The 25248-nt window shown below is 41.0% G+C and overlaps 2 protein-coding genes across 3 annotated transcripts in view; one reads left to right on the top strand and one right to left on the bottom strand.

The window, feature by feature from the left end:
* Window positions 1-9661, bottom strand: part of MAP3K5 (mitogen-activated protein kinase kinase kinase 5) — a 99849-nt gene extending 90188 nt beyond the window's left edge. For both annotated transcript variants that reach the window (XM_065680767.1, XM_065680768.1), the window contains exon 1: window positions 8854-9661. In XM_065680767.1, coding sequence (XP_065536839.1) covers window positions 8854-9211 — 358 coding nt within the window. In that variant the 5' untranslated portion in view covers window positions 9212-9661. The remainder of the gene's footprint in view (window positions 1-8853) is intronic.
* Window positions 9662-15691: 6030 nt separating this feature from the next.
* PEX7 (peroxisomal biogenesis factor 7) overlaps window positions 15692-25248 on the top strand; it is a 44948-nt gene continuing 35391 nt past the window's right edge. Inside the window, exons 1-5 of the mRNA XM_065679106.1 lie at window positions 15692-15885; window positions 17095-17152; window positions 18650-18800; window positions 23190-23267; window positions 23559-23667. Of these exons, the coding sequence (XP_065535178.1) occupies window positions 15765-15885; window positions 17095-17152; window positions 18650-18800; window positions 23190-23267; window positions 23559-23667 (517 nt within the window). The 5' untranslated portion in view covers window positions 15692-15764. The remainder of the gene's footprint in view (window positions 15886-17094; window positions 17153-18649; window positions 18801-23189; window positions 23268-23558; window positions 23668-25248) is intronic.

Genomic DNA, 25248 nt, shown 5'->3' with positions numbered 1-25248 from the left:
CCTCTATGCTGGAGTTATATGAAGCACTTTGCTATTGTGTCCGCATAACTGGATAAATTTATCGCAAGCACGAGCAGCCCCACTTCAGAACCATAAACGAAATCCTGCAGTGGTACAACTGTTCCTTTCCTCTTGCTACATTAGTTCACACCCAGGGCCTTCTGTGCTTCGGTGAGACAACTGACATGGGCACTCATGCACGTCACAGAACACAATTCTGTTTGAAGCATTTAAATCCATTGGAAGGTGCTGGAGAACTTTCAACTCTAGTAATTATTTAATCTGCATCTCCACACTTCATGGACTGCAGGTTTCAGTCTATAGCCCCTAGAAACCAGAAAGATTGTACTGAAAGCAGCATTACACCTGTATCAGGCAGGTATTGTGCAAAGGGAAGAAGATCAAACAAAACTCCCTGCAAAAGCTGCGGATAACTACTCTATGGAGACATCACTGAAAAGCTGTCCTCACCACTGAAAGCACCAGCTGCTTATTCACCCAGAGCGTGCTCTCTGCAAGAGACATCCACTGATGCCATCAGCAAGTCCCACAGCAACTCATTTACTTTATTACAGTACGGGAGAAATGCAGAACCAGATTTTTACAAGGTTCCTAAATCAAAACGTACATTTCTTGTGGGATTTGAAAGAGTGCTGATTCCCACTGACTTCAAATGAGTCAGTCTGTGGGAAATCTTTAAGCTCCATGCTGCATCTGAATGCATCCCAAAGGTTGTGAATAAAGGCGGACACAATTTAGAAGAGAATGTAATTCTGGCATGCCGTTGTTATTAGCTGATCAGCAGCTCTTCATAACTGAAGGATTGTATCTGCTCCAGTCAAGGCATAAATTTGGTCTCGGAGGGGAAAAAGCATGTCAAGCTCAGCCTGAGGTTCATTTTCTCTTGGAATACAAACAATTACAAGCTTCTTACAGAAATCCACCCATCAGTGATTATCAGAATATTCCCCAATTGTCAAAACAGATTCTGCTGTCATCTATCACACAAACACCGTGCTGTACAAGATGACTTCACTGACTGCTTCATATGTTGTTCTCAGTCTAACAAATGCTGTACTTCTCTGTGTGTATCTGTATCACTGAATATAAACTCCCTGAGAAGCCACGCAAAATAAGTGATAGGAGACCACTATGGACAGTGGATGTTCCGGAACAATCTAGAGCTGGGAGCTTGCAATGAAAGATGGGAATCCCAGCAATAACTTCCATTTTATTATCCATAAATGTGCAAAATCCCTAAAATTTTTGCACTACTGAACTTAATTATTTTCCCTGCGTATAACATACAAATACAATTTGCAGGTTAACTATGCATGCAAATACAACAATTCTAAATCGTGACTGCTCCAAAGGGCTGGGGGAAAAAAGGAACAAGCTTTAAATGATCAGCACTACAGAATACCCTTAAAACTCAGGCTTTCTCTACTGAGAGACAAAAGAAAATGAACTGCCATAAAACTGAAGATTTCAGTAGCTTAACTTGATTTTATATAAGATCATAACAGACACGACAATTTACTGTGGATAATGGTGCTCAATTATGCACCACTACGCTTTTTCTGTTTTTCCTTGATCCTCTAGGCTTTAACACAGTTTGTTTCATTTTGTTGTCACGTGCCACATTTACAGCTTTTTGTATTTTGTTTCTTTGCTTTAGAAAGCAACTGAAAAGGAGTCAAATTCTTATCATGGCTGCAGCAAATTCAGGAGTCATTTCTGTATGACACATCCTGTTCAGAGCTACAGAAATGCAAACTGCAGGAAAAAAATAAAATCAGTCACAGGCTTTCTTCTGCATCACTCTCGAAAAGCACTTATCTAGCTCCACTCAGCCTTTTCTCCACTGAGGAATATACTTTCATGATGTCTACTCAAACAGTAGCCTCATGATGAGTTTTACATCTTTACTGTATTTTAAGATACCATAATAATTTCATAACCTGCATTTCTCCCGCAGAAAACTAGTTCTAACACCCTGTCCTGGGTTCAGCAGTAGCAGCCATTTTTCTCCTTCTTAGTAGCTGGTGCAGTGCTGTGGTTTTGACTTTCAGCCTGGGAACAGTGCTGATAACACCGATGTTTTTAGTTACTGCTCAGTAATGTTCACTCTGACCAAGGACTTTCTGAGTCTTACGCTCTGCCAGGGAGGAGGGGAACTCGGGAAGAAGCAGAGACAGGACACCTGACCCAAACTAACCAAAGGGGTATTCCGTATCACAGCACATCATGCCCACTATATAAACTGGGGGCAGTTACCCAGAAGGCCCAGATCACTGCTCAGATCGAGCTGGGTAGCGGTTGGCAGATGGTGACCAACTGTATTCTCTTGTCCTGTTATTTCCCTTATCATTATTATTATTGCTGGTAACAGTAGTGTGTTTGTGTTACACATTAGTTACTGGACTGTTCTTATCTCAAGGGGTGAGAGTTAGTTACATTCTTTCAATTCTCCTCCCCATCCCTCTGGGTGGGGGAAAGTTGGGGGGGGGGGGGAAGTGAGCAAGCTGCTGCATGGTCCTGAGTTACTGGCTGGGCTTAAACCACGACACACCCTGATGCACTTAGCAGAGGAGGTAGTATTTCAAAAGCCTGCAATTTCCAGTAATCCAACAAAAGCCTGGATGTGGACTGTCTATCCAGGTGTCTCACCAATATCACTGGGAGATTTAGTAAACTAGTACTGCAAGACCATTTATTATTATTATTTACATTATAGAAATGGCTGGAAATTCACACTAGTATCATGCATCCGTGCTGAGGGCACAGCTAGATGCTGTGCAAGCCTTTCATCTCAGGGACAGACCTGAAGAAGCTCACACTCAGGTGTTTCAGACTGAAATAACTATTTTATGTTGAAGATGTGCCAAGTATTTGTTTTCGGTTTCTAATGATGACTTTTATTAAGAGTCCGCGATGAATATCCAGAGTCAAAAGGAGGTTTATAGCCCACCCCATTTAAATGTTACAATATGTAACATGTTCAGACACAAAGACTTGGTACTTACATACGTCACTTCCCTGACATGTATGACATCTTGAGAGTATGGCTCTTATCATCACCTCTATTCTGCACACCATCTGCATTACTAAACTACATGGCCTTTCTTCTCCGACTCATCATTTGCTGAAATGTGCTGCTGAAATGCAACTCCTTCAACAAGAATTATACCGATAATGAGACCAAACTTTTTTTTTAGTAGATGCCTTTGACTCTGAAATTGGACAAGAATAATGCATCAGGATAACTTCTGCTGTTTTAGGGAGAATTATCGTTTGGAACAGGGATTCTCTAGTCACAATGTAAAAAAAACAGTAGTGGTGATTCAGCAGCACCTGGAGAAGTGGGGGTTGGGAGCACCAGAAAGGTAAAATAACTGATGGATGCAAGCGCTGCATAATCACAGAGAGCATTTGCATCATTTCAAGTGTCTGACAAAACTGTGAGTGAAATGAAAAAAATGATAATCTGGAAGTACAGAGAAAAAGAGGTGAAACACACCTAATCATTCTGAGATACAACATGGCGTAGAATAAAGCTTGCCATTACTCTCTGTCTCTGGAAGTGATTTTTTACTCCTAAAAACAGTTAATATGGTAGGAAGCATGCTGCTTTTCTTTCTCTTTTTTTTTTTTTACCATAATTGCTAGAATCAAGAACATGAGTTTTGAAAGAACATCACCTCTTTTGGGTTTAAGAGGAGAGCCTGCATTAGCATGTCAGAGTCACAGAACTTCCAGGTAACTTACATAAAGGCATATATCACTTCAAAAAACAATTTAGCGTCATAGAATTTAGCATATAAATTTAACATAAAAGGAAGAAACTGCAAGAATGCATTTGAGCCCTGGTACTGCTTTACTGCATTTCTGTGTGCCTGTAAATGTATATAAATGCACTATTCACAAACGTTCTGTAACGTCTGCAAGAACAATTTAGGTGTGCAGCATCTTCCAAGCAAAGTTCACTTTCACACAAGCGACTGTACTGGCTTTCTGAAGATTTTGTCCCTTTATATGCCAAGACTCTTCTCAAGCACATTCTACAATATGTTTCTAAGCCCAGTAAGCTGACACTGCCAATTTCCAGCCCATGCCTGCATGAACTCTAAAAGCAATGATGCTGAATTCCAGAAACATAAACTAAACCTATTTTACTATCTCTCATTTGATGAACTCCATTTTAATCAATCATTGCTGTTCTGGGGAATTATCTCACTGGCCCCACACAACAGCGTTAGTATAAAATACTCTATGGGTCGCTAATTTATGAAACTTGAGCATAAGAAGCTGAAGAAAATGAAATTCCCCAATATAAGACAACATTAAAGTTACAATGAGATATTTGTATTACTTACTATGCTTAGCTTGAGAACCATCCTAACACAACTGACTGCACAGATAAGAAAACCCAGATCCTCCTCAGTCACTGTGTAATCTCTCTCATCTTCCATCAGTCAGTCCCTCTGAGATCATTCACAAAAGTCAGAAGGCTTGACTATGTGCTTCTGACAAAATTGCCATTCTTCCAAAAATTTAATTTTACATCTTTGCAAGATGAAGATATTCTGTAGCTTAATCCTGCAAGGCAGAGAAGCAGGAGGAACACACATCTGAAGAGAATAAACTAAGGAGTCTTCTATCCATGAATTATGAGTCAATGCAAGTTTCTCCAAGAAAGGATTTAAGTTACTCCAGAATAAGGCAAATTTCCAATGAAGTCTCTCTCTTACTACTTAAGGTGTATCTCCCCCAAACATGAGATCACTAACTTCTTCAAGAAGAAAAAGCACAGCTTTCACCTTTACAGTACTGTACTCTGCAGGTCATTCTAATACCCTCTTTATTAGTTAGCCTGGTTTTAACACTTGCACACCACCTGTCTTGCCAGTCAACTGAACACTCACCCCAAATTTACCCTGCCCTTTAAAATCAATACAATTTAAAAGTAAAATGCCAGATTACAAGATAAATAAGACATTTCTTAAACTGACAAAAATCTGATTAATCCTAAAAAACTTCTGTGAAGAAATTACCTTGACATAGAGCACTTCCCTCCCATGAACAGCTGACCCAGATTATCGATTCCTGCTTTTCTTTCTTTTTATGGTAATTTTTCCTTTTTTATTTATTTAATACACTCTGTTCAGCTAGTCCTTAATGCATTTGTGTAATACAAAATGTGTAAAAGATCTGCACATCCTAATTCCAACTGCCTAAAAAAGATGGGAAAGAAAATTAAAAATGCTTACCCAAGCAAAAGAAACTCTAAGTACTCAGCACTCATTTATGGCTTAGTTTTCAGAAGGAAATGAGCAATTAAAAAAAAAAAAATGGGCAGAAAAAAAAAGTCAAATCAACAAGACAGGCAGATCTGTTCATTATAATGTAGAGAAAATACCGTTTAATTACAATATGAATGGTTAGTAACTTTTAAAACACCAAGACTATCTACTACACTGCAGAAAGGCTTCCCTGCTAGTTGTTGGCACGTCTTTAATTGCCTGACTCTTTAAATATTCCTGAATTGTTGAGAAATTAAGCTGAATTTAAGAGAGACCTGCAGCAGCTTAATACAACTGGAGTGAAAACAAGCAAACAAACCACCATAACTCTAAGTATCCTCTTTGTGAAGCAAAAAAAGCCCTTGAGACAGTGCATCAAACCCAGATACATTGAGTTTTGCAATGAGTTGGGCTAGATTTTCCCCTCCTCACCTTATTTACCTTTTTAAGGGGAGGAAAAGGTGACAAATGTCTGACAAAATTAGATGTTTAAACACTTTTTCAACAGTTTCTAGGGTTGATTTGACACTTGCTTCTCAAGAAGCAACTTTTTTTCTCTGAAATCAAGCAGAATTTAAACCATGCAAGCAAAAATACTAGAACAGGCTCATTCATAAAATTTGATGCTTGAATAGTCCGATTATACATAGCTGAGACCTACCCACTAGTCATATGCACTGCTAATTATGTCTCCACATTTAAGGACCATCGGTTGACTGAAGCTGGCAGATTATTAGTAGGCTAATCTACATTTAGAGCAGATGATGAGTATTTACGTCTGAGATTAGATTTTATTTAATGCTCCTTGAAGCTCTCTTTGAAGCAGTGAAAGGCATGAAGTGAACCTACACCAGAGATCACCAAGAGTTCACAGTACTTATACAAAGCAGAAACAAGATATCTTAAAATGGGAAGGCTTGATGACTGACAGATGTTATACTGTAACTCTTCCCCCCCACCAAATCACAGTTGATTTATATGCATTATGAGAGTTGAGATTTAATTCATTCAAACAGTTATAAGCTTTATTTTCTGAACCTTCATGAAATTACATCATTCCTTACTCTTGTAACTTAGTTGGCATTTACACAAAGTCCAGTAAGACCTAGTATCTTGAATATGACCAATTAACTATCACCTAATTCGAAATTACTGCTGACTTCTTATTTGACATTCAGTCATGCTTGCACTATTTTCCCACACTACTTTTTATTAAATAATGTAGTGTGCAGCCATTTTTTAAAAAATATTACTAATATCCTCTTTGATCACTGAAAGCAACACAGCAAGAGAGAGAACAAGAAAGGTAATAGGGAAGGAGTCCAGGTCACCTACAAATGCACAGCCCTACACCTTGTTAAAGCAGTTAAAAAGTAAAAACAATGAATTTGTGGAAAAAAAAATAAAAAATAAGAAAAATTAATCAGTTACACCCTCCGTGACCTTTCTGGTTTTCTTCCATCTTCATTCTTCAGCTTACGCAGCTTCTACTCTTTAAATGCAGTAGGATTAAATAAAATGCAACAGGAATAAAGAAACAAGTATGAAAACCTCACAGTTTCTAGACCTACATTCAGCATTAGAGTCAGCAGCACAGATTGCAGCTGGTTTATGACTCCTCAGATCAAACAGTCCAAAGTGGCACAGGCACAAACTTCTATGTCCTGCTCTCTTTAAGTCCAGAGGCTGAATATGATGAACCCTCTAAGCTCTTGACATGTTTATGGACTTTGCTACTAAAGCAGAATGGCAAAAGTATTTTTCCTGTTTTGCAACATTTGGATTACATTCCCACAGCTAAACACTACTGAAAGAAAAAGTAATGTTTTCAAGTTTACACAGTTTGCTCAAAAGCCATTGAAATAAGCAAATGATATTACATAAGTGTGCAGTTATGTAGCACTATATGCCAGACACCTACTGCCAGAATTAAAAGGGGCCCACTTCAAGTCAAACCTCCCATTACAAGAAAAGCCTCCATGAACTGCTGAGTCTCCGCCTATTGCACAGCTCAGAGTCTAAAAATTAACCAACCTAAGAGGCACAAAAACATCACGGATAATTCAACTCTGCGGCCTCACTACGCGACAGCTTCCACAACAGAACCAACAGACTCTCAGGTTTCACCCGCCCTGGAATGAAGAGGTGTCAGGGTGCCTGAAATCTGAAGTAGTTCTTCCCCATTTGTGGAGAGTATAGGATCCATACAGAAGCTCTGTGGCCTTCCACCTGTGAAGACAGCTCCTCTGACTTCCAAGAATACTACCTCAAATGACACAGCTCTGCTACAGGCACAAGAAATAGGTTGTGACTGCATGCTTAAGAATCACCCGCCTCACTGAACTGAAAGCAGCATTCCATGAAGCAAAGCTTGAAGAATTTCACGGAGATGACACCCATATGCATGTCCATGCTCAACAATCTTTTGTGGAAACTGGCTACAATACCAGCAGGGTTGGGGTTTTTTTATTTGTTTGTTTTCTTTCTCTTTCCTTCTCCCCAGGAGAAGAGGAAACTACAAGATCAGCCAAAACTTTTTAGACCTTTTTCTTGCATCTATTTCACATACGCAAAACCCACAACACAATAAGCTTAAACCTGTAGGTCAGGTCAACTTCCTGCTTTTGATTTAAGGCAAAAAGACACTAATTCAGTACTATGACTTCAGCTGCAAGAAGTCTTTCCAAATCTAGTAAGGAGGCTTTTTTTTTTTCTTTTTTATATTCTACATTCACACCATACATCTGCCGATAACATAAGAAAGGGAAGGTTTTTGTTACAATTTTTAAAAATGGGATCAAGTAAATCTTAACACAGAACCTCGGGTCACACCACACCTTCAGATGGAGCTATGACAGTTCTACAGCAGAGAAGCGTGCAAACCGGGGTGAGAGGATGCAGTGGGGGGGGGGGGGGATTTCTGCCAACTAGCCGGATTGGTGAGTGTAGCTCTTTGTTCAAGCCAATCCATCATAAACGTTTTATGCAACCAGTACCAGAGGCATAAACTTCCAAATACAAACACACGGAGCGCCCCAGACACTGTGTCAGAACCGAGAAACTGTCGAGCTACAGCTGGTGCCAAATCTGCTTTTCAAAGCTCCTGGGGCCTCGCAGCTCCTGCCTGTTTCAGGCAAAGCTCAGCGTGTTGTGGTAAAAACTCGCATCCCTGCGCTCTGCTGGGAGACTGGGAGAAAGAAAGCTAGGTCATGTTTAACCCACGGGTAAAAATCAAGCGCTGACAAGTGCTGATTCACAGCGCTCTTGCTGACGGAGCGCTTCTCTTCCAAAGGATATTAGCGGAGGGGACAAAACCAGGCTCTGATTCACTTTTACCTGTCCACGGAACCGCCGTGGCCGCCGGAGGGTGGTACCGAGGCGGGACGGCGGCAGGGGCACCTCGGGTCTCGGCCCCCGGAGGACTGGGCGGCCGCCGCTGACCCCTCACCGGGGGAGGCACCGCGCCTGCTGCCGCCGCCCCGCGGTGAACCCCGGGCGGCTGGTGCCCGAACTCTCACGGCAGCGATCAGCCCCGGCAGGTCGCTCTCACCTGCGTTATAGAAGCGGTCCAGCACGGCCGTCTCGCCGAAGTCGAGCTTGCCGAAGTGCAGGGTCTCCAGAGCGGCGCCCACCGCCTCGCACGCCTCCCGCAGGCTCTGCAAGGCACCGCTCTCTGCCGCCAGCAGCGGCCCCTGGCTCGCCTCGTTGATCACGTAGGTGACGGCGGTCCGCCGACCGACACCCTTGGCCCGCGTCGAGATGCCCGGCCCGGCGGTGCCATCCTCAGTCCAGTCGGGCAAGAGGCTGCGGGTGCCAGCGTCGCCTCCCTGCGCCCGCCGGCCCAGCGGTTCCTCGCTGGTGGGGCTGGGCACCGGCAAGCTGATGACCCCCTCGCTGCTGTCACTCATCCCGGCGGAGGAGCCGCCGCCGCGGCGCGTCCCGAGCTCTGCAGCGCTGGCCAGGGTTAGGCGGATGCCATGCCGTGCCGCCCGTCCCGGAACGGTCCCGCCGAGCTGTTAGGCAGGGAGAGGCGGCCGGGCTGAAGCGAGAGGCCCCCCTTGGGCGCTAACGAGGGCTGCCGGATGCGGGGAGACGAGCTCAGCCTCCCTCGGTGTCTGCCACCGGCACCATGACGCGCCGCTGCCGACCCCCTCGCAACCTACAAGGGGCTGCCCGGCGAGCCGACCCCCGGCAGCCCAGCCTCCTTCCCCCGCCTCCCCCAGGGCCTCGTTCTTCCTCCGGCCGCTCCGCTCTCCGCGGCGAAATTACTCGACCGCGGGGAGGAACCACTTGTGCGATCGCTCTTGGGCGCTCCGGCTTTTGCCAAGCGGCAGCTGCTAAACCACTGCCAGCGCTAGCTGAGGCGGCCCCAGGGCCGGACGCCTCCCTCCGGCCCCGCCTCCGGGCAGAAACACCTCTCCCCCTTCCTTTCCGCGTAACGTACGCCGCGCGGGGCGTGCGGGCTCTCGGGGCGGGTGAGCGGCGCCGCGTCCCCGCGGGACTTTTCGGCTCCTTGGGCGCCCTTGTGAGGTGACAGCCATGGGAGAGCACCGGGGGTGCCTGTGAGCCACCTGTCAAGAACAACTCGAAACGTTTGATAATTACTGAAACTACCCCTTCTACAGAAAGAAACGAAGAAGTTGGGATAACTAGCACATAGCTAAAGGCTGAGCTCACTTTGTAGGGTAGGCCTCCTAAGTCAAGGGAGAGGGAAAAATCCTTTGACACTTGAAATAGTATGTGGTATGAAAGGAGAACATTCCAATCTTTCAGATGGTTTGCAGGCCAAGAGTGAATGTCTAAGGAATTCAAATGGGGTTGGAGAAGGAAATGACGTTGAGGCATTTGAAGTGTGTTTTAAAACAGAAATGCTGTGAAATTGGCTGACTTACTATTTTTTTTTTTTTTTAATTCTTAGGGGTTTCTATTAAATATTACAGGAGAAAAAGAAGGAAAAATAGTACTCTGTATATGTATAGTTACGTTTGTATGTCATATCAGTAGCTCTGTCCTGTTAAAACTGATGTTGATAAGACTAAGCAACTTGTTGGCACGAAGCCTGCTCTTGTATAATTGTTTTCCATTATCTCTCTAGACAGAGGATTGATTCTGGAATAATTAGAAAATTAGTCACTGCAGTACCTTCAGTTGCTCTGTTTACTTTTGTGTTGAGCAGTCCCCTTTTTCGATGAGATATGCCTGGTATTTGCTTCTGCTGATAAGAAATGGGTAGAAGGGGTGGGAAGATGGCGAGGAAACCAAAGACTCATTTATTACAGGGAAAAGTTAATATTTGCTAATTGCCAGATACAGTAGGTTATTGTTTCTTGCTACAGTCTGAATGGCAATCAGTGTTTTTCTAAATTATGTCATTTTCCACAAAATGCAAATTCAGTGTTAATCCATTCAGCATTGCAGTTACATCACCTTACAGGAAGCAAGAACAATATGTCCCTGTTGCTCTCAAGAACAGCCTGTGTTTGTCAACTACAGAAGGAAGTCATGGACTGAAAGGAGACGGAAGCAGCATGCTATTCCACTTAGCATTACTGGCTTGTGAGGCTTGCTTCACTATTAGCACCGTGTCTATTCCAAATTCAGGTTAGTTTTTCTGTTGATTTGGATGGGAGAGAGGCTTTACCCTAAACGGGGGGGGGGAGGGGGGCGGGGGGGGGGGGCGGGGAATTATTCAAAATGCTATTGAATATCAAACACAAATTGCCCGCTTTTTTGTAAAGTGAAAACACATCTTTTAATCTGTAAGCTCTCTGAAGTGAGTGATTAGACATTTAGGAGCTGTTGTGTTTTAACATCTGATTAGATGATAATTCCAAGGATTTTTAAAAAAAACAAAATACCACCTCATGTTTTATGAGAAGTACTCTTACCTTGTTCCCTTGTTTCTAAAGGGCTGTAAAATTAATATCTTTAGTACCATATGATTTGCACATAATCACAATTGGGTATCGCCCTATTCCAACTCTCTTTTTTTTCTAAGGACAAAACTTGTAGTGGGTAGCTAGCTGGAATTTTTTTTAAATAATAACCCTTTCTTCATCATGTTTTTACATCTGGACATCACTGACCTCTAGGTTTAACCACAATTGTAATTTTAACATCCAAGAATTTGCCAACTTTCTTAGTTGCAAATATAAATGCAATTTTTGATGAGTGACAAAGAGCATACGATGGATGACACAGGCTTGATTTAGCCATTCAAACTAGTGTAAACAAGACCCAAGACCAAAAAAAGGTAGTTCAAATGTATCTGGATTTATAGAAATGAAATCTAAACCATACATGCATTTAACATAACTCTACCCAAATTATATTTTTCATGTATTATGGCCATTAGTGTCCAGTTAAGGGAGAAAAATTATTCCATACTAATCTGCATTTTGAATTTTAGTAGTAGTGCTGATAGAATTGGCAGAATTGACTAAAATACATCGCTACAGATACTGGGTTTAAAATAGACACTAAATGTCATCCATAATTTAAGGGCCTCTTACTTACCTACATTACAACTAATATATAGGAATATAACTAACATATAGGAATGAGAGATTGGAGATGCACTGTAAACTCTTCACTGATAAGAAGGACAAAGAAGTGCACTGTAAACTCTTCACTGATAAGAAGGACAAAGAAGTTCACAGGAGTGAAGGAGTGAAGTCCAGTATGCTTCAATTATGGGTGTAAAAATATGCCAAGAAATTTGCTGATACAAAATGCAAGTGAGATCTTGAAAGTACTTAAACTAAAGCAATTTCTGTAAGCTACTGACCAGAACTCTCACAAGCAGCAGAAGTTATTAAACTGAATAAAAACCTTGTTTCTGAAAAGTTAGACTAAAAGTTAGGTTAAGGGTATCACTATAGACAATCAGAAGTAACTTTTATGTTCACTAGAAAGAGGGTAATTTTGTTATGAGGCACTCAGCCGCCAGTCTTTAAAAAGAGGTAAATCTATGATTACACTGAACATTTAAAGAAGTATTTAAATATCACAGAGGGTCGGGTAAATAGAGACTGCTGGGCAGCAGCTCATCATGAACAGCAGTAACACAATCAAGCTGTTTACCAAATTATGGCATGGTGCACATAAATGGCAGTCAGCAAATGCTGAGGGAGCAATGCAGATGCATCATTGGGTTTGGGTATTTCATCAGTCAGAACTGTCCTTGGAGCCCTTGTCTGGTGAGCATGGTGAAGAATGTGCACGATTCTTGCTTTATACCCTTTTCCCCCAGAACAACTCTCATGTTTCTCTCTAAATCTCCTCATCTAAATCTTCCTCTGCTCTAGTGTCTTTCCTCCTCTTGCTTATTTTGTTCCTTTAAACTTCCAGAAAAGTCTCCATGCTAACTGCTTTTTCCTTCCAACTTCCACAACCCTCATTTTCCCTTTGCATTTGTTCCTGCACCCCCCTTGGTTAATTTCATTTGTTTATTTTCATTGTTGCCAGTTTTTCAATCTCATCATGACCCTTGGGAAACTGAATGCTTTCCTTAAAGCTTCAGCTGATACAACTTTAATGACTATATGGGAATTTCAGCTGGGAACAAACATCTCTATGTTTCTTTTAGTCAATAAAAGCTCACTATTGTAGAAGAAAATATTGATGGCACAAAGCCTAATGAATGGTTCTATAACTAAGACAGAGAAATGTTTACTGCAGTCTGTGAGTATTTGCAGTTTCTTAAGCTACTTGTCCCTGCACGTGAGTGACATTGAGCTCACAATATGGTAGAAAGCTCTTTTACATTTGTTTAAATACTTGGACTCGAGCCTTCCTGATTACTGTTTGTGTGGCCCAGCAAAGCTTTTGGAAGGATTTGTGTATACAGCAATGATGGTCACCAACTCAACTCACACCTAACCTAGGTGTCAGCTGGAAACCTGAAGAAATGACGGACATGTTAGTAGCAGAACAGAGTTTATTGGACTTAAGTGGTCAACCCAGTGTGAGGATATTGCTGTAAGCATCTCAACTACCGATTTAACGCTAACGATGGGTATGAATGTGAACTGAAAAGTTACAGCCTAAGCAACTTTATTTTTGATTCGTTGAAGTGATATTGGGTTAGGAATAAAATAATCTCGGTGTAGTTGCGGCATTCCGTCCCAGAACCGAAGGCTCCCAGTTTGTACGTGGAACGTGGCTGCCACCTACCGCTGCACGGGGGATAAACAGTGTCGGCCGGTAGCGAGGCCGGTTTCAGTGGCTGCGTATAAAATAATAATAAACAATGAAATAAAATGCTTCTGTGGTTGCTGGTCCTTCATGTTTCTTGAATTTATTCAGCTGCGCAGGAGCTGAGGAGGAAACGCTGTCATGTTTGTCAGCTTTGTTTGCCGGGCCCTTCTCTCTTTGCTTGAAGATATCTTTTGTTTCTTTGTTATTCTCTCTGCATTGAAATCTTCCTACACAAATACTTCCACTCGCTGTTACTACTTTGCTTCCTACTTCTAAATATCGTGAAAGCCTGAATTCACAAGTTTGTCTCTGAAAAAAATTGTTTTGGGAGCTAGTCCTTCTCTCAGGACTTCCTTGTAACCTTTTATCTACTTCCTGATCTTGATGTCTACAGAAGTTCTTTTAACCTGTCTTTAAAACAAAGCTGGGCCGCTGATAAGAACAACTTCCTGTTTGTGTAACCTCTATGTGGAATTTCACTCATTACAAAAGATCAACTAGATTTGAAAATGGACTTGAAACCTTTACAATACTCAGATCTATCAGCGATAAATTGTCCATAAACCAACTGGAATTTACACTACCATCAAGCACTAGACTCCCAAACACCACCTCTCAAATGGCCATGTCCAAATCAACTGCACCACAACAGTGGCTATGATTCTTTTCAAATGTTGTTACTAGTACCCCAGCCACAAAGGGCAATTACTTTAAAAAAAGACACTTTCTCTGAAAATTGTCTACAAATTTGGTTTTTGAAAATATACATTGATTAAAAAAGATTCCACAGAGGCTAAAATCAGTAGAATTTGGCCTGTAGTAGCCAACTCCATAAGGTCTTCCATTGCCCTAGGGTTAAAATAACTCATATCGTGTCTGTCAATAAATTAAGCCTATAAATTGCTAGCTGTGAGGCTTTGGGAGCTGCTGTGATAATCCCAATGATACACTAAATGCAGCTTCACCTGCAGTGGGTTTGGATTGATTTGATTCTAAAATCCTGGGGACTGTTCGATAGCATATTTGTTTTCATTCTTACCATGAGATCAAGAACTGCCTAATTAAGGGATCTGCATTTGAGTGCCAACTTAAGCAATTTGTGTGGCTTTACAGTGGATTTTGTAGCCAAGGTTTAGTTTTAAATATAAAGCTGAGTAGCAAGAGTATGTAAATGTCCTCCAAGCTCCATGATGTAACCTTGATTAAGTAATCTAATGTGCCTTTGCTGTACCTTCCTAATGTGTAAAATAATACTTTTACATTTTTATCCTTACACTTACGGGTGGGTCACTAAAACTAAGTAGGGTAGTCTGTGTCCAACTAGAATAATTGTTATATTTTAAAGTTCTGTAAAGCATGTGCAGGATAGAATGTAATAAAAGATGCAGCTGATGCTCTGCTGAAATACTTATTTCCTAAACCTGAACACCACCCCCTACCCGCTTCCTTTCAAAGCCAAAATTCTCACTGGGTTGAACAGAATTTGTCATGGGTGTAAGAGATCTCGAGTTTGTTCATAAAAGGGCATTTAACACAAGTGTATCACAAGATATGCATAAATACGCAGATAAAACATGCAGATCTATCCAAGAAACTAGAGAATGAAATACCTTACAATGGCTTTTTAAGAGGAAAATGACAGGTAACATGCATACTTATACTATAATTGAGACATCTCATGTTCAAACTGATGTACACACAGCAAGCAGATGTATGTCTTAGTTGAAATACAAAAGAATGGAGTATGTCTCAAGTTTGGAAGCCATCTCCGTCTCACCAGACGGGTGATTTTGCACAGTCGTTCATGATGAGAAACTGGCGGCTACTGGTCCAAAGCCTGGTCGGGGCCACGTGAGCTGGACCGCAAATCACGGTGTATGACAACCTAGGAGTACCGAGTGATGAATTTCTCGGTAGCCCTCCTAAGTTTGCAGCTCTCCCCTGAGGCGGTCAGAGGACAAAACCGTAACAGACGAATAAGCTACCGAGGCCCAAGGCCACCACCACCTCTATGGTCCGTCACAGAGGGACCCATCAGCCACGGCAGAAGGGGACGGGCACCCACAGGCAGCAGCGGCTCCCCTGTAACCCAGGCAGCGGGTCTCTGGGGCAGCGCTGATGACCCCCCCAGCCAGGCCCACCCCTTGCCACCACCAAAGATGGCGGCGCCGGCGCCGCATGTTCAGCACCGCCCGGGCGGGCGGGGCGCTTCCGGCAGGGCCGTGAGCGCGGCAGGGCTCAGTAGAGGTCCGGCCGGGGACCATGGGCACGGCGGGCGGCGCTGCTTTGCGGCTGCCGGGGCTGCACGGCTACGCGGTGGAATTCTCGCCCTACTGGCCAGGACGCGTGGCTTGCGCCGCCGCGCAGTACTACGGCATCGCAGGTGCAGGCGGGGCTCCCGCGGCGGGGGTAGAGGGAAGGTATCTGTTAAAGTCCGTGTTCGGCGGCGGCTCGTCACGGAGGCTCTTTAATGGCTGGAAATCCGGGTGTCCGGATCGACAGTGTCTGTGAAAGCTTTTGGGGATTTCACGTTGCTTTTGTTCCGCACTGGTGCAGCCGAGCTGAGGCTGGGGCTGGGGCTGGGGCTGGGGCTGAGGTTGGGAGCAGGCTGCCGGCCGGTGCTTCCGACTGAGCCGCCTAGCCCGGCGGCTCCTCCGGCCGAGGAAAGCGCAGACCCGCTGGTTTGATGGTAGTCTCACAAAACCCTCGCAGGGGAGTACTAATTTAATAGGGTCGAGAATAAATACAGTGGTAGAGACGTATCCAGTGTGACTAAAATGCCCTGAAGATAGTTCATCCTTCAAATTTTAACTCTTTAGTCTCAGTCACTGAGTGCCCTGACACATCCTGGCGATGCCCGGTCCCTGGCAGCGTTTAAGGCCAGGTTGGGCAGAGCCTTAAGTGACGTGGTCTACTGTGAGGGGTCCCTGCCCGTGAGAGGGGGGTTGGAACTAAATGATCTTGAAGGTTTCTTCCAAACCACATCATTCTGTGATTCTGTGACTCTATGGTCCCATTGAAAAGGCAAGCAGAGCCTTTCTCAGCAGTGATTTTGTTTTGTTTTGTGTTGGGTTTTTTTTCCAGTGGGAGTATTGCTGCTGAAAGCAATAATTTTAAATAAGTTTCTAAATGTGGAATGACTTTGACAATATCCTAGTCACATGGGAAAGCAGTACCTCTGTGTGTTTTCTCAGAACTGTTCCATTTCTGTTGAACCGTGTTTGTATTATTAGGTTCAGCAGAAAAAAAAGAGTTTTATGTCTGCTCTGTTATCAAAAAAGATAAAAAGAAACTCCATGCTGGTATGTCTGTAATGTGAGGCTCACAGGGGAAATGCATTTGGGTGCTTTGTAAGTGAGCTGTTTCTTTTCCAAACTCATTTGCAGGTATACTGGAGTAAACAAAACAAAACAAAAGCCAATCTGATGTAAATGAATTACTGTTTAGAGAACATGAGACAGCAGGATGTTTATTTTTATGCAACTAATTGTTTGGCCTTCGGATGCTCTTTGGAGCTACCTCAGCACCACAGTAGTTTCCTTTGGCATGAGTGAACTAGTTTGTGATATTTTGTTCTGTTTTGCTGGTTTAGGCTGTGGGACTCTGGCAGTGCTGGAACAAAATGAAACTGGCATTGCTCTGCTCAGAAGGTAACATAGGTCTTGTGTTTTGTTTTCACAAGAGAAAATCTTATTATGTACCTGTGTGTACAACATGCAACCCAAATATTTTGGGTTATTGTTAGTGATAAGAAGTATTGTATCCATGCTGCAGTATCTACTGAATGCATCTTTGTATGTATATACATATGATTCTATTTGTATTTACATACAAATGAGAGGTTTACATTTCATAGATTTTGTTATGGGAAGTAATCCGGATTGCACCCTTTCCATAATATAAAGCATTTTACAGAAAACTGCCAGTGTAAATTAAAAACAGCCTCTCTGCCCTACCTTGAAATTAAAAGTTTTAGCCTTTTAGGAAGAACACATTGCCATCTAAGTGTATGCCCATAAGATTGACTCGTACTGAAAATACAGCAGGAAGCTCTTTAAAGTCATGGAGATCCTTCCTAGGAGGTCCAATATTTTAGGGGTTTGAGAGGAGTTTGATTTGGGTTTGGGTGGGAGGAGGAGAGAGGTTAGGTCAACGGCAGTCAAGTATTAAACCCTAAAGTTTTTTTAAAATAAAGTTTTGAAACAGCGATTGTTTAGATTAACAGGGCTGAAATAGAAATGCTTAACAAGGAGGTAATCATATTCTGAGAAGCTGGTTTTAATTCCTAATTATAAAGCAAAACTAGTTGAAGTTGTTAGTTATGCTAAGTGCACTGGTTTAGTACTGTTCATTTCTATGTTTCCAGTGACTCCACTTGTTTTGTGATAGAAAGTTACTTAATTTCCTGACTCATAAGCTGTGTCATTTTCTCTATTGAAACATTCTGTGTGTGTGCCTTTCCCTCATCATTACTGCAGGGTGCCATGAAGTTTAACCTGAACTTAGCTGAACTTTCAGTGAAAAGGGGGTAAACAAATTCATATTTGCCATCAGATAACAGCAGGGTCAGTGACAGTTGTTGCAGAGCAACTAATATACAGTATCAGATCACATATGATAAATTGGTGGCATGTTGAAAGCACTTTTAAGGGAATGTAGAGATCTTTAATATGTTCATGACTGCCTTTCTGTTGGTTTTTGGTTGTGACTCAGCTTCCTAATGGTGTTGTCAACTGGATAGAGCTCTCCCAACACAGTTTTATTTCTTTGTTTACCACAGTTGTTGCAGACAAAGAGCTCTTACCTCTGTAGGAACACCCTGGAGAAACCATAGATCAGACTGAGACATGTGGTACCTCTGTCTCTGCTTGACAAGTTTCATACTGAAATCAGATTTAATACTCTGTTTGTGGAAGGTCCTTGGCTCATTTTTGCTTTAATTTAATCAACCTATTCTGACATACAGTTGTATAAGTTGACATTATGACAAGTTATTTGTAAGGAGATTTACTGGAAACTAATACATAAAAATGCTGTTTAGGGTGGTAAAGAGGGTGACTTAAAGAAATGCTATCTTTGCATGTAACTAGTCTAGACTTTAACATTATGCTTTCTCACAGAAAAATGTCTTTATTGTTCCAATTTAGTTTTGACTGGAATGATGGCCTGTTTGATGTGACCTGGAGTGAGAACAATGAACATGTGTTGATCACTTCTAGTGGAGATGGATCTCTGCAAATCTGGGATACAGCTAAAGCCAAAGGTCCGCTGCAAGTCTATAAAGAGCACACTCAGGAGGTAAACCAGGCAAACATGAAAAATTTAATGGCCAATCTAATATTTGAATTACTAAAAGATTTATTTGTGGACTTACAGTCAAAAGTGGGTTTTGTTGTCTATTTTTTAACTTTATTTGGGTCGATGGTTTGAATTTATGTCTTAACATTATTTTGAATATAAAGTAAATTGTCTATTGTAAATATTCATATATACACTCATACCCTGTAGTAGGTACCACTTAATTACATGAATCCAGTATATTCAGATACAGCTTTTGTGGTTTCTTACAGGCTAAGTAATCACTGTGTTGTATGAAAGTACTGCAGTCTTTCTGTGATATTTAGCATTATTGAATAGGTCTAAATCAGACAGCAGATGTATATAGAATCTTGGAACAGTTAGGGTTAGAAAGGACCTTAAGATCATCTAATTCCAGGCCTCCATATAGCAGTATTATCCTGGAGGACATAGAGTGATAAACATAATGGAGATCCTTAGGACTTCTGTTGTACCTGGGAGCTGCTTATCATTTTCCATCCTAGCACCTGTGAGATCCTACTCAAGTAACAGTAGTCAAATACTGGGACAGCATGTGGGTTTTTTAGCCTTGATTTGATAAAGTTTCTTTATGCAGTGCAATATTGGTAAAGTGTTATATTCATGTTCATAATTGTGTTTGCATCTTTTCAGGACATTTATGCTTTAGTATATTTATCTTCTCCCAAGCGGTTTTGATTTTTCTACCTTTTTTTTTTTCCCCCACGCTTTCCTTCTAACTCTCCACTCTGTTTGAACTTTAGATGCAGTCAGCCTGGGTTGCTGACACTATCTGAATGACATAAATCTTAATAACATTATCTAGTGCATGTGTAATCAGTAAAAAATGAGGGAGGAAATCCGGTTTTGTATTCCCAAAGACTGCAGTAACATGACAGTCTGTCTTCTGTACCTTAATTCTTTGTTATTTTGCTACTTTGGTTTAATACATATACTGTGTAAATAAAGAATTTTGAGACATGAGTTTGTAGTTGTGATCAGGATTTTATAATAGTGTTCAGAGGCTGATGGGAGTAACAGAAAGACGTAGGCAAAGCATAATAACAAATGGGGTTGGGTTTTTTTTTTGTCTTTTGAAATTCTATCCATAAGTTTATTTTTGTTCTGCTACACCATCTGTTGTTTGTGAAGTAAACATTTCTGTGTCCAAGTCTTAATTCAGCAGGTAGCATGGGGAGGTGAATGCATTCAACCATGAGTTAGGAAGACAGTATAGAAAGCATGGGCTGAGTGTTTATTGTGAGATATGAAAGGCTTGTATTGACTCTTCATAAACATGCATTAAGAGGATAGATCCCAGGGGGAATATACCTAATAGACTGTGGTAAACACTGTCAGATAATGCTCTTTAGAATGATTGACTACCTTCCTAATACTTAATCCCTGTCTGACATTTCTAATGACAACTTTGTCACTGTGCTTTATAATTTTTCTAATGCAAGACTGTCAGGGATCTGTTTCTTGTTTTCTAAATGAGGTCATTGTCTGTACTCAAAAAGAATGTGCATTTTTAATTTCAAAGCACATCTTTATTATCAAAAGACAATGAGTTTTATTCCAGCACTAACCAACTGCTGAATCTCATGAATAAATTAATCTAATTTACTTTCATTTTGATGAAGTCTCATTGAAATGTGAGACGAAAGAATGCTTGAATTAAATTTGTCTTGTAAAGTGAGCCCAAGCATTTATTTTTGAACTATTATTTATATATATATGGTTCTATGTATTTTTTCATCATGTATTTTATGATGATAAAGCACTATAAAACTAACAGGAAAGGTTTATTCTGTCTTACTAGGCTTTTCCAATTGCTCAACACAGCTTCTATTGAAGCATCTGTAAATATTGGATGATAGCATGAAAAGCAAAGAAGTTTAAAAGTCTTGGTTTTCCACACCTTCTGTTTTTCATTCTCTTCCCATTAGCCACACCTGTCACATGCCAAATGGAAAACAGCTCTTGCTTTTTCTTAGCCTGTTTGTTCTTCTTGTGACTCTTGCCTGAAGGAAAATTTGCCCAGGTTCCATTGCCTGTGATGCAGCTGCGGAGTGCTGGGCAGTCCTAAACATGTCTGCCATATGTACACGGATCCATGTCACAGCACATGTTCAACAGATCTATGTGCTGATAGCTTGTGGGTGAGCTGTAAGCGATATGTGTGCTTTGCCTTGTCTGTGCAGTAGATCTGATACATCCCAAATATGTGGGGCTGGGTGAATTGTCTGGCATGGGTCTATGTTTCTCAAACTTCCTTCTTTATGGGAGATCCTGGACATGAATAAAAGAGCCAAACACTTCAACTGAGCTGACTTCATAAGGCTGTTGAGGCATATGAGAACTAAGTATCACATGGAAGAAGCATTAGGCATTATGTCATGATACATTTAGGGGCATTTCCAAACAGCAACAGCTTAAGAGGTGAAGACAGATTCAGGGGGAAGGAAAAAGGGTAATGTTTATGTGGAGTTTGGGTGCCACTTTGGAGAACTGTGATGCCTTCCATTCTTAAAATGTGAACAGGTACTCCTCCTGGTGTGTCTCCTTTGTTATTATTCTAATAGGAGGGATCAGGTTGAAAAGGAGGGTGTTTTAATGAGCTATAGTACTGGTAGTTAGCTGATCAAAGTAGAAAAGCTAAGAGGTAAAGGCATGGTTTGTAAAAACAAACAAAAGAATTGACTCTTAGTTTGTTATTTGGCTTTTGTGAAGGTACTGTTCAAGTGTCTTGTACATTTGGATTAGAAGGTCCCCAAGGAAGGGAGCTAGCACAAACTGGTGCCAGAGCAATATGCCTTTCAGTATATAGGAAGTGTGACATTGTAAAATGAAAAAAGAAAGTTGTAGAAAATCCAGTTTGTGGGCAGTGGTTGCCTTCCACTTACGGGAAATAAGCAAATAGATGAAAAACAGATTAAGTTGGATCTAGTATGGATTGAAATATTGCTTAGGAAGGAAAATGCTCAGAACTAGCTAAATGATTCCTTGTTTTTCTTTCTCATACAGTACACTTCCCATAGAAGACTTTGGCTTTTGCTGGATTTTTTTCTGATCCAGCTGCCTCTGCTTTTCTTGTCTGGTGACACAGGTCCAAACATTTTCACCTTCAAAACAGGGTTGCTGTTATTTGATGCACAATTCCATCTATCCAAGACAAACACAGCATCTAGCATGTTGACTTACGAATTAGATCTAATGCTGTGCTAGAATTAGATTGTCCCAGCTGGAGTACAAACCCTCAGTGGTTACTGGCGTGGCTGTTGAGCACAGTGCCACTTACTACTAGTAGGTAGTGGCCACATTTCTGAAAAGTGTCAGTTTGGGTCAGTTGGTGGGTCTGTTTGGGTCAGGAGGTGAAGCAAATAAACTGTTTTAGCTGATATTTATCCACCTTAGGACTGATATGGTTCATGTCCCACTGCAGCTTATTGGGACATTTTAGGGTGGAGTGAAACTAGACAGTATAGAATGCAGCTTCCATTATGTACATAAAAGATATGGTGCATTTGATGGAAGTTGTACATGGTCTAGAGACTTTCAGATTTGAAGTGATTTGAAGTGATTTGAAGAACTGCTGTAGAGCGTTTGTTTTGGTTGAGGCAGCAGAGCTAAAAAATCAGCAGTTAAGGAGAGAGATGCTCTGTCAAGTGTGAACTAGCATTAGAATAAACTGTCAGTGAAGAGGGAGCCTATTTCAACTACACAGTGAAAAGCAATTTTTAAATAGCTGAAATGATTAGTCACAAGGGAAGTTGATTTGTTTATTTTATTTCTTTGAAGAGATGAATGGTGAAAAAAGCATGTCATAGAACCTGGACAAGATGAAAATTAGAAGTATTTTATGACATGTATTTCTTAGGAGAATCAGATACTGTAGAAGCATTTCTTGTTAGCTAAAACCTCAAAGTCAACTCCTTAGTCAGCTCTGAAGAGAGAGAAAATTTCACTGCTAGCAACTAGAAACACCAGATATTTGAATAAATTGGATCAGATACAAGAGATCAGTCTGAATTACAGCTTTTTAAAGTGGTAGAAACTTACAGTGATGGTGGGTCTATGTGAGTTTTGTTACAATTCCCTCCCCCCTCTCTATTTTGGCCCATCTTTACCTTTTTGGGTACTTTTCTGAGTCTATGTGTGTCTTTAATGTCAGACTGGGATGTTAAGTTAAATTTTTGTTCAGGTAAATGGCATTGTTGGAAGCTTTGTGGTACTTATCTGATGTGGTTGCCTTAGCTGGTTATGATACAATCTGTAAATCCAAGTCTATTTCGTGAAATTTTGGCTGACTCGAGTCTCAAATGTGTATTCTAATGCTCTTTCTAAACTAGGCTGTTATATCATTTATAGGCATATAGTGTTGACTGGAGCCAAACCAGAGGAGAGCAGCTAGTGGTGTCTGGTTCATGGGATCAAACAGCGAAGCTGGTATGTTGAGGTGGAAAATGCGATTTGTTTTGGATGTGAGAGTTCTTTCTGTTAAGAAACAGCATTGGTTCACTTTCCCTCTTTATTTTTACACTGTGGCTGAAATTCTGGTTTAACTGATAATGTTGTTGGTTTATCCCTCAGCTGATACCAGTTTAAATATACAAATGCTTTTCATGACACATGGTAAAAAGTTCATTTAGTCCTTTCTGCATGAAGTTTTTATGTATGAAACCTTTTCCTTTCTTAATTGAATGTGTGCCTCAACAGTTTTCTTTTTACTTTATTCAGTGGGATCCAGCTGTGGGGAAGTCATTATGCACTTTCAAAGGCCACGAAGGTGTCATTTACAGCACTATATGGTCTCCACACATCCCAGGTTGTTTTGCATCTGCGTCAGGTAAACATGATTGTAAAGGGGTTCTCACGGCAAGAAAAACCCTTGTATGTTATTGGATTAGTTTGGCTCTTTGTCCAGCAGATGGTAGTGTGTGTCATACATAAAAATAGAAAAGGCAAGATAAATGAATCAATGCAGCTAGATTTGTAGGTTCTGTTCCGATCTATAAGTCATCCTCTTGGCCATTTAAACAGGGATCAGCAGTTTTACAGCAGTTATTTCAGTGACCTTGTGGCAATTTTTTTTCTGGTATTTTATGTAGCTCTCTTCCATCCACCTTACTCTTGTTATTGACCACTAAATTGTGTTATATATTTTATTCTTTTTTCTGGCTTACAGTTTTTGTTCAAATTTCCTCAAGTGTCCAAGCACTGTTCCTGCTCCAGAGAGACAAGGACAACTCTGGAGTGAGACCTGGAGCCTAACTGCTGGCTAACTGGGTGATGGGTGCTGTGAGCCATAGAGCTTGCTTGGGAAGTAAAGGGATAATAAGACACTACCTTAATTCAAATACAGGTAGATTAGCTCCAGTGGCTTAAATTTATCTGATTTCAAGCCTTTGTCTTGAAAGTTAGTGACTGAAAATGTATCTGAAAGGAAACTTTGTACTTCCTTTCACTTCTCTTAGTTCTTTTAGCGCTTTTAAAACAAAATCCTTTTGAAGGGTATTGTTGAAGGATGTTGAAACATTCCCTTTTTGAAGGAGGCTGTGCTGCTTTAGGTTTAGAGTGTGTGTGTGTGTTCTCTCTCTTTCTTGCCCTTTCTGTTCCCTTTCTCTCATCCTACATCACACATACCTACTCATAACCATGTACTTACTCGTATCTTAATAGTATAAAGTCTTAGCACTTCAGACCAAAAACGAACTGTTTCATGTTGCAGCATTTTCAGTTTTGAGTGTGTTAGTAAAATAAGTTAGGTGTGTTGTTAACCATAGATGGGAAAAAATGTTGGTCTTGAAATGCTTGTGATTTAAGTAAATTTAAGTAAAGCAGGCACTTTTTTTTACTTTTTATTTTAAATAAATTAAGAAAGAGAGAAGGATATTTAGGAACCTTTTCCATGCTTCACTCCTGCCCTTTTCCTGCCATTATTTGAATCCACGTAGATGCCAACAGAAGTTTAATTTCCACTTAGATAATTAGTTTGTGAACACTGAAAACAGAAAACCAAACACGACTGCAAGCCGCAGTAGAATAGCTGCTCAGAAGGACCATTATGTGCCTAGACAACTTTCGCATGAAGCTAATAAGGTTAAATATTTGCTTTTGGGATATGACTTTTTCTCAAACTATTATGAGACTAGAAAAAGAATATGAGTGAAGAAAATGAGAAACTTAAAAGTGCAATATAAAGCAGTTGAAAAATAATCTGATACTAAGGGTAGTTATTTTGTATCATTAGGTCTTCGATCTGAATACATACAGGAAAACTAAGTTTGTCTCCAGTGGGCAGTAAAAAGCAGTTGAATTAGAGAAGATAAATATGTCTGATGCTTGAGTTAAATTAGCTTTCATTCAGTATCTAGTACACTTCCATTAACATTTACAGGGATGCATGAGGTATTTTAAAATGCTGTTG

This window comes from Lathamus discolor, chromosome 5, assembly GCF_037157495.1.
Source record: "Lathamus discolor isolate bLatDis1 chromosome 5, bLatDis1.hap1, whole genome shotgun sequence".
Classification (NCBI taxonomy): domain Eukaryota; kingdom Metazoa; phylum Chordata; class Aves; order Psittaciformes; family Psittacidae; genus Lathamus; species Lathamus discolor.
Note: the sequence above shows the minus strand (reverse complement) of the source record. Positions and strands in the feature narration are given on the sequence as shown.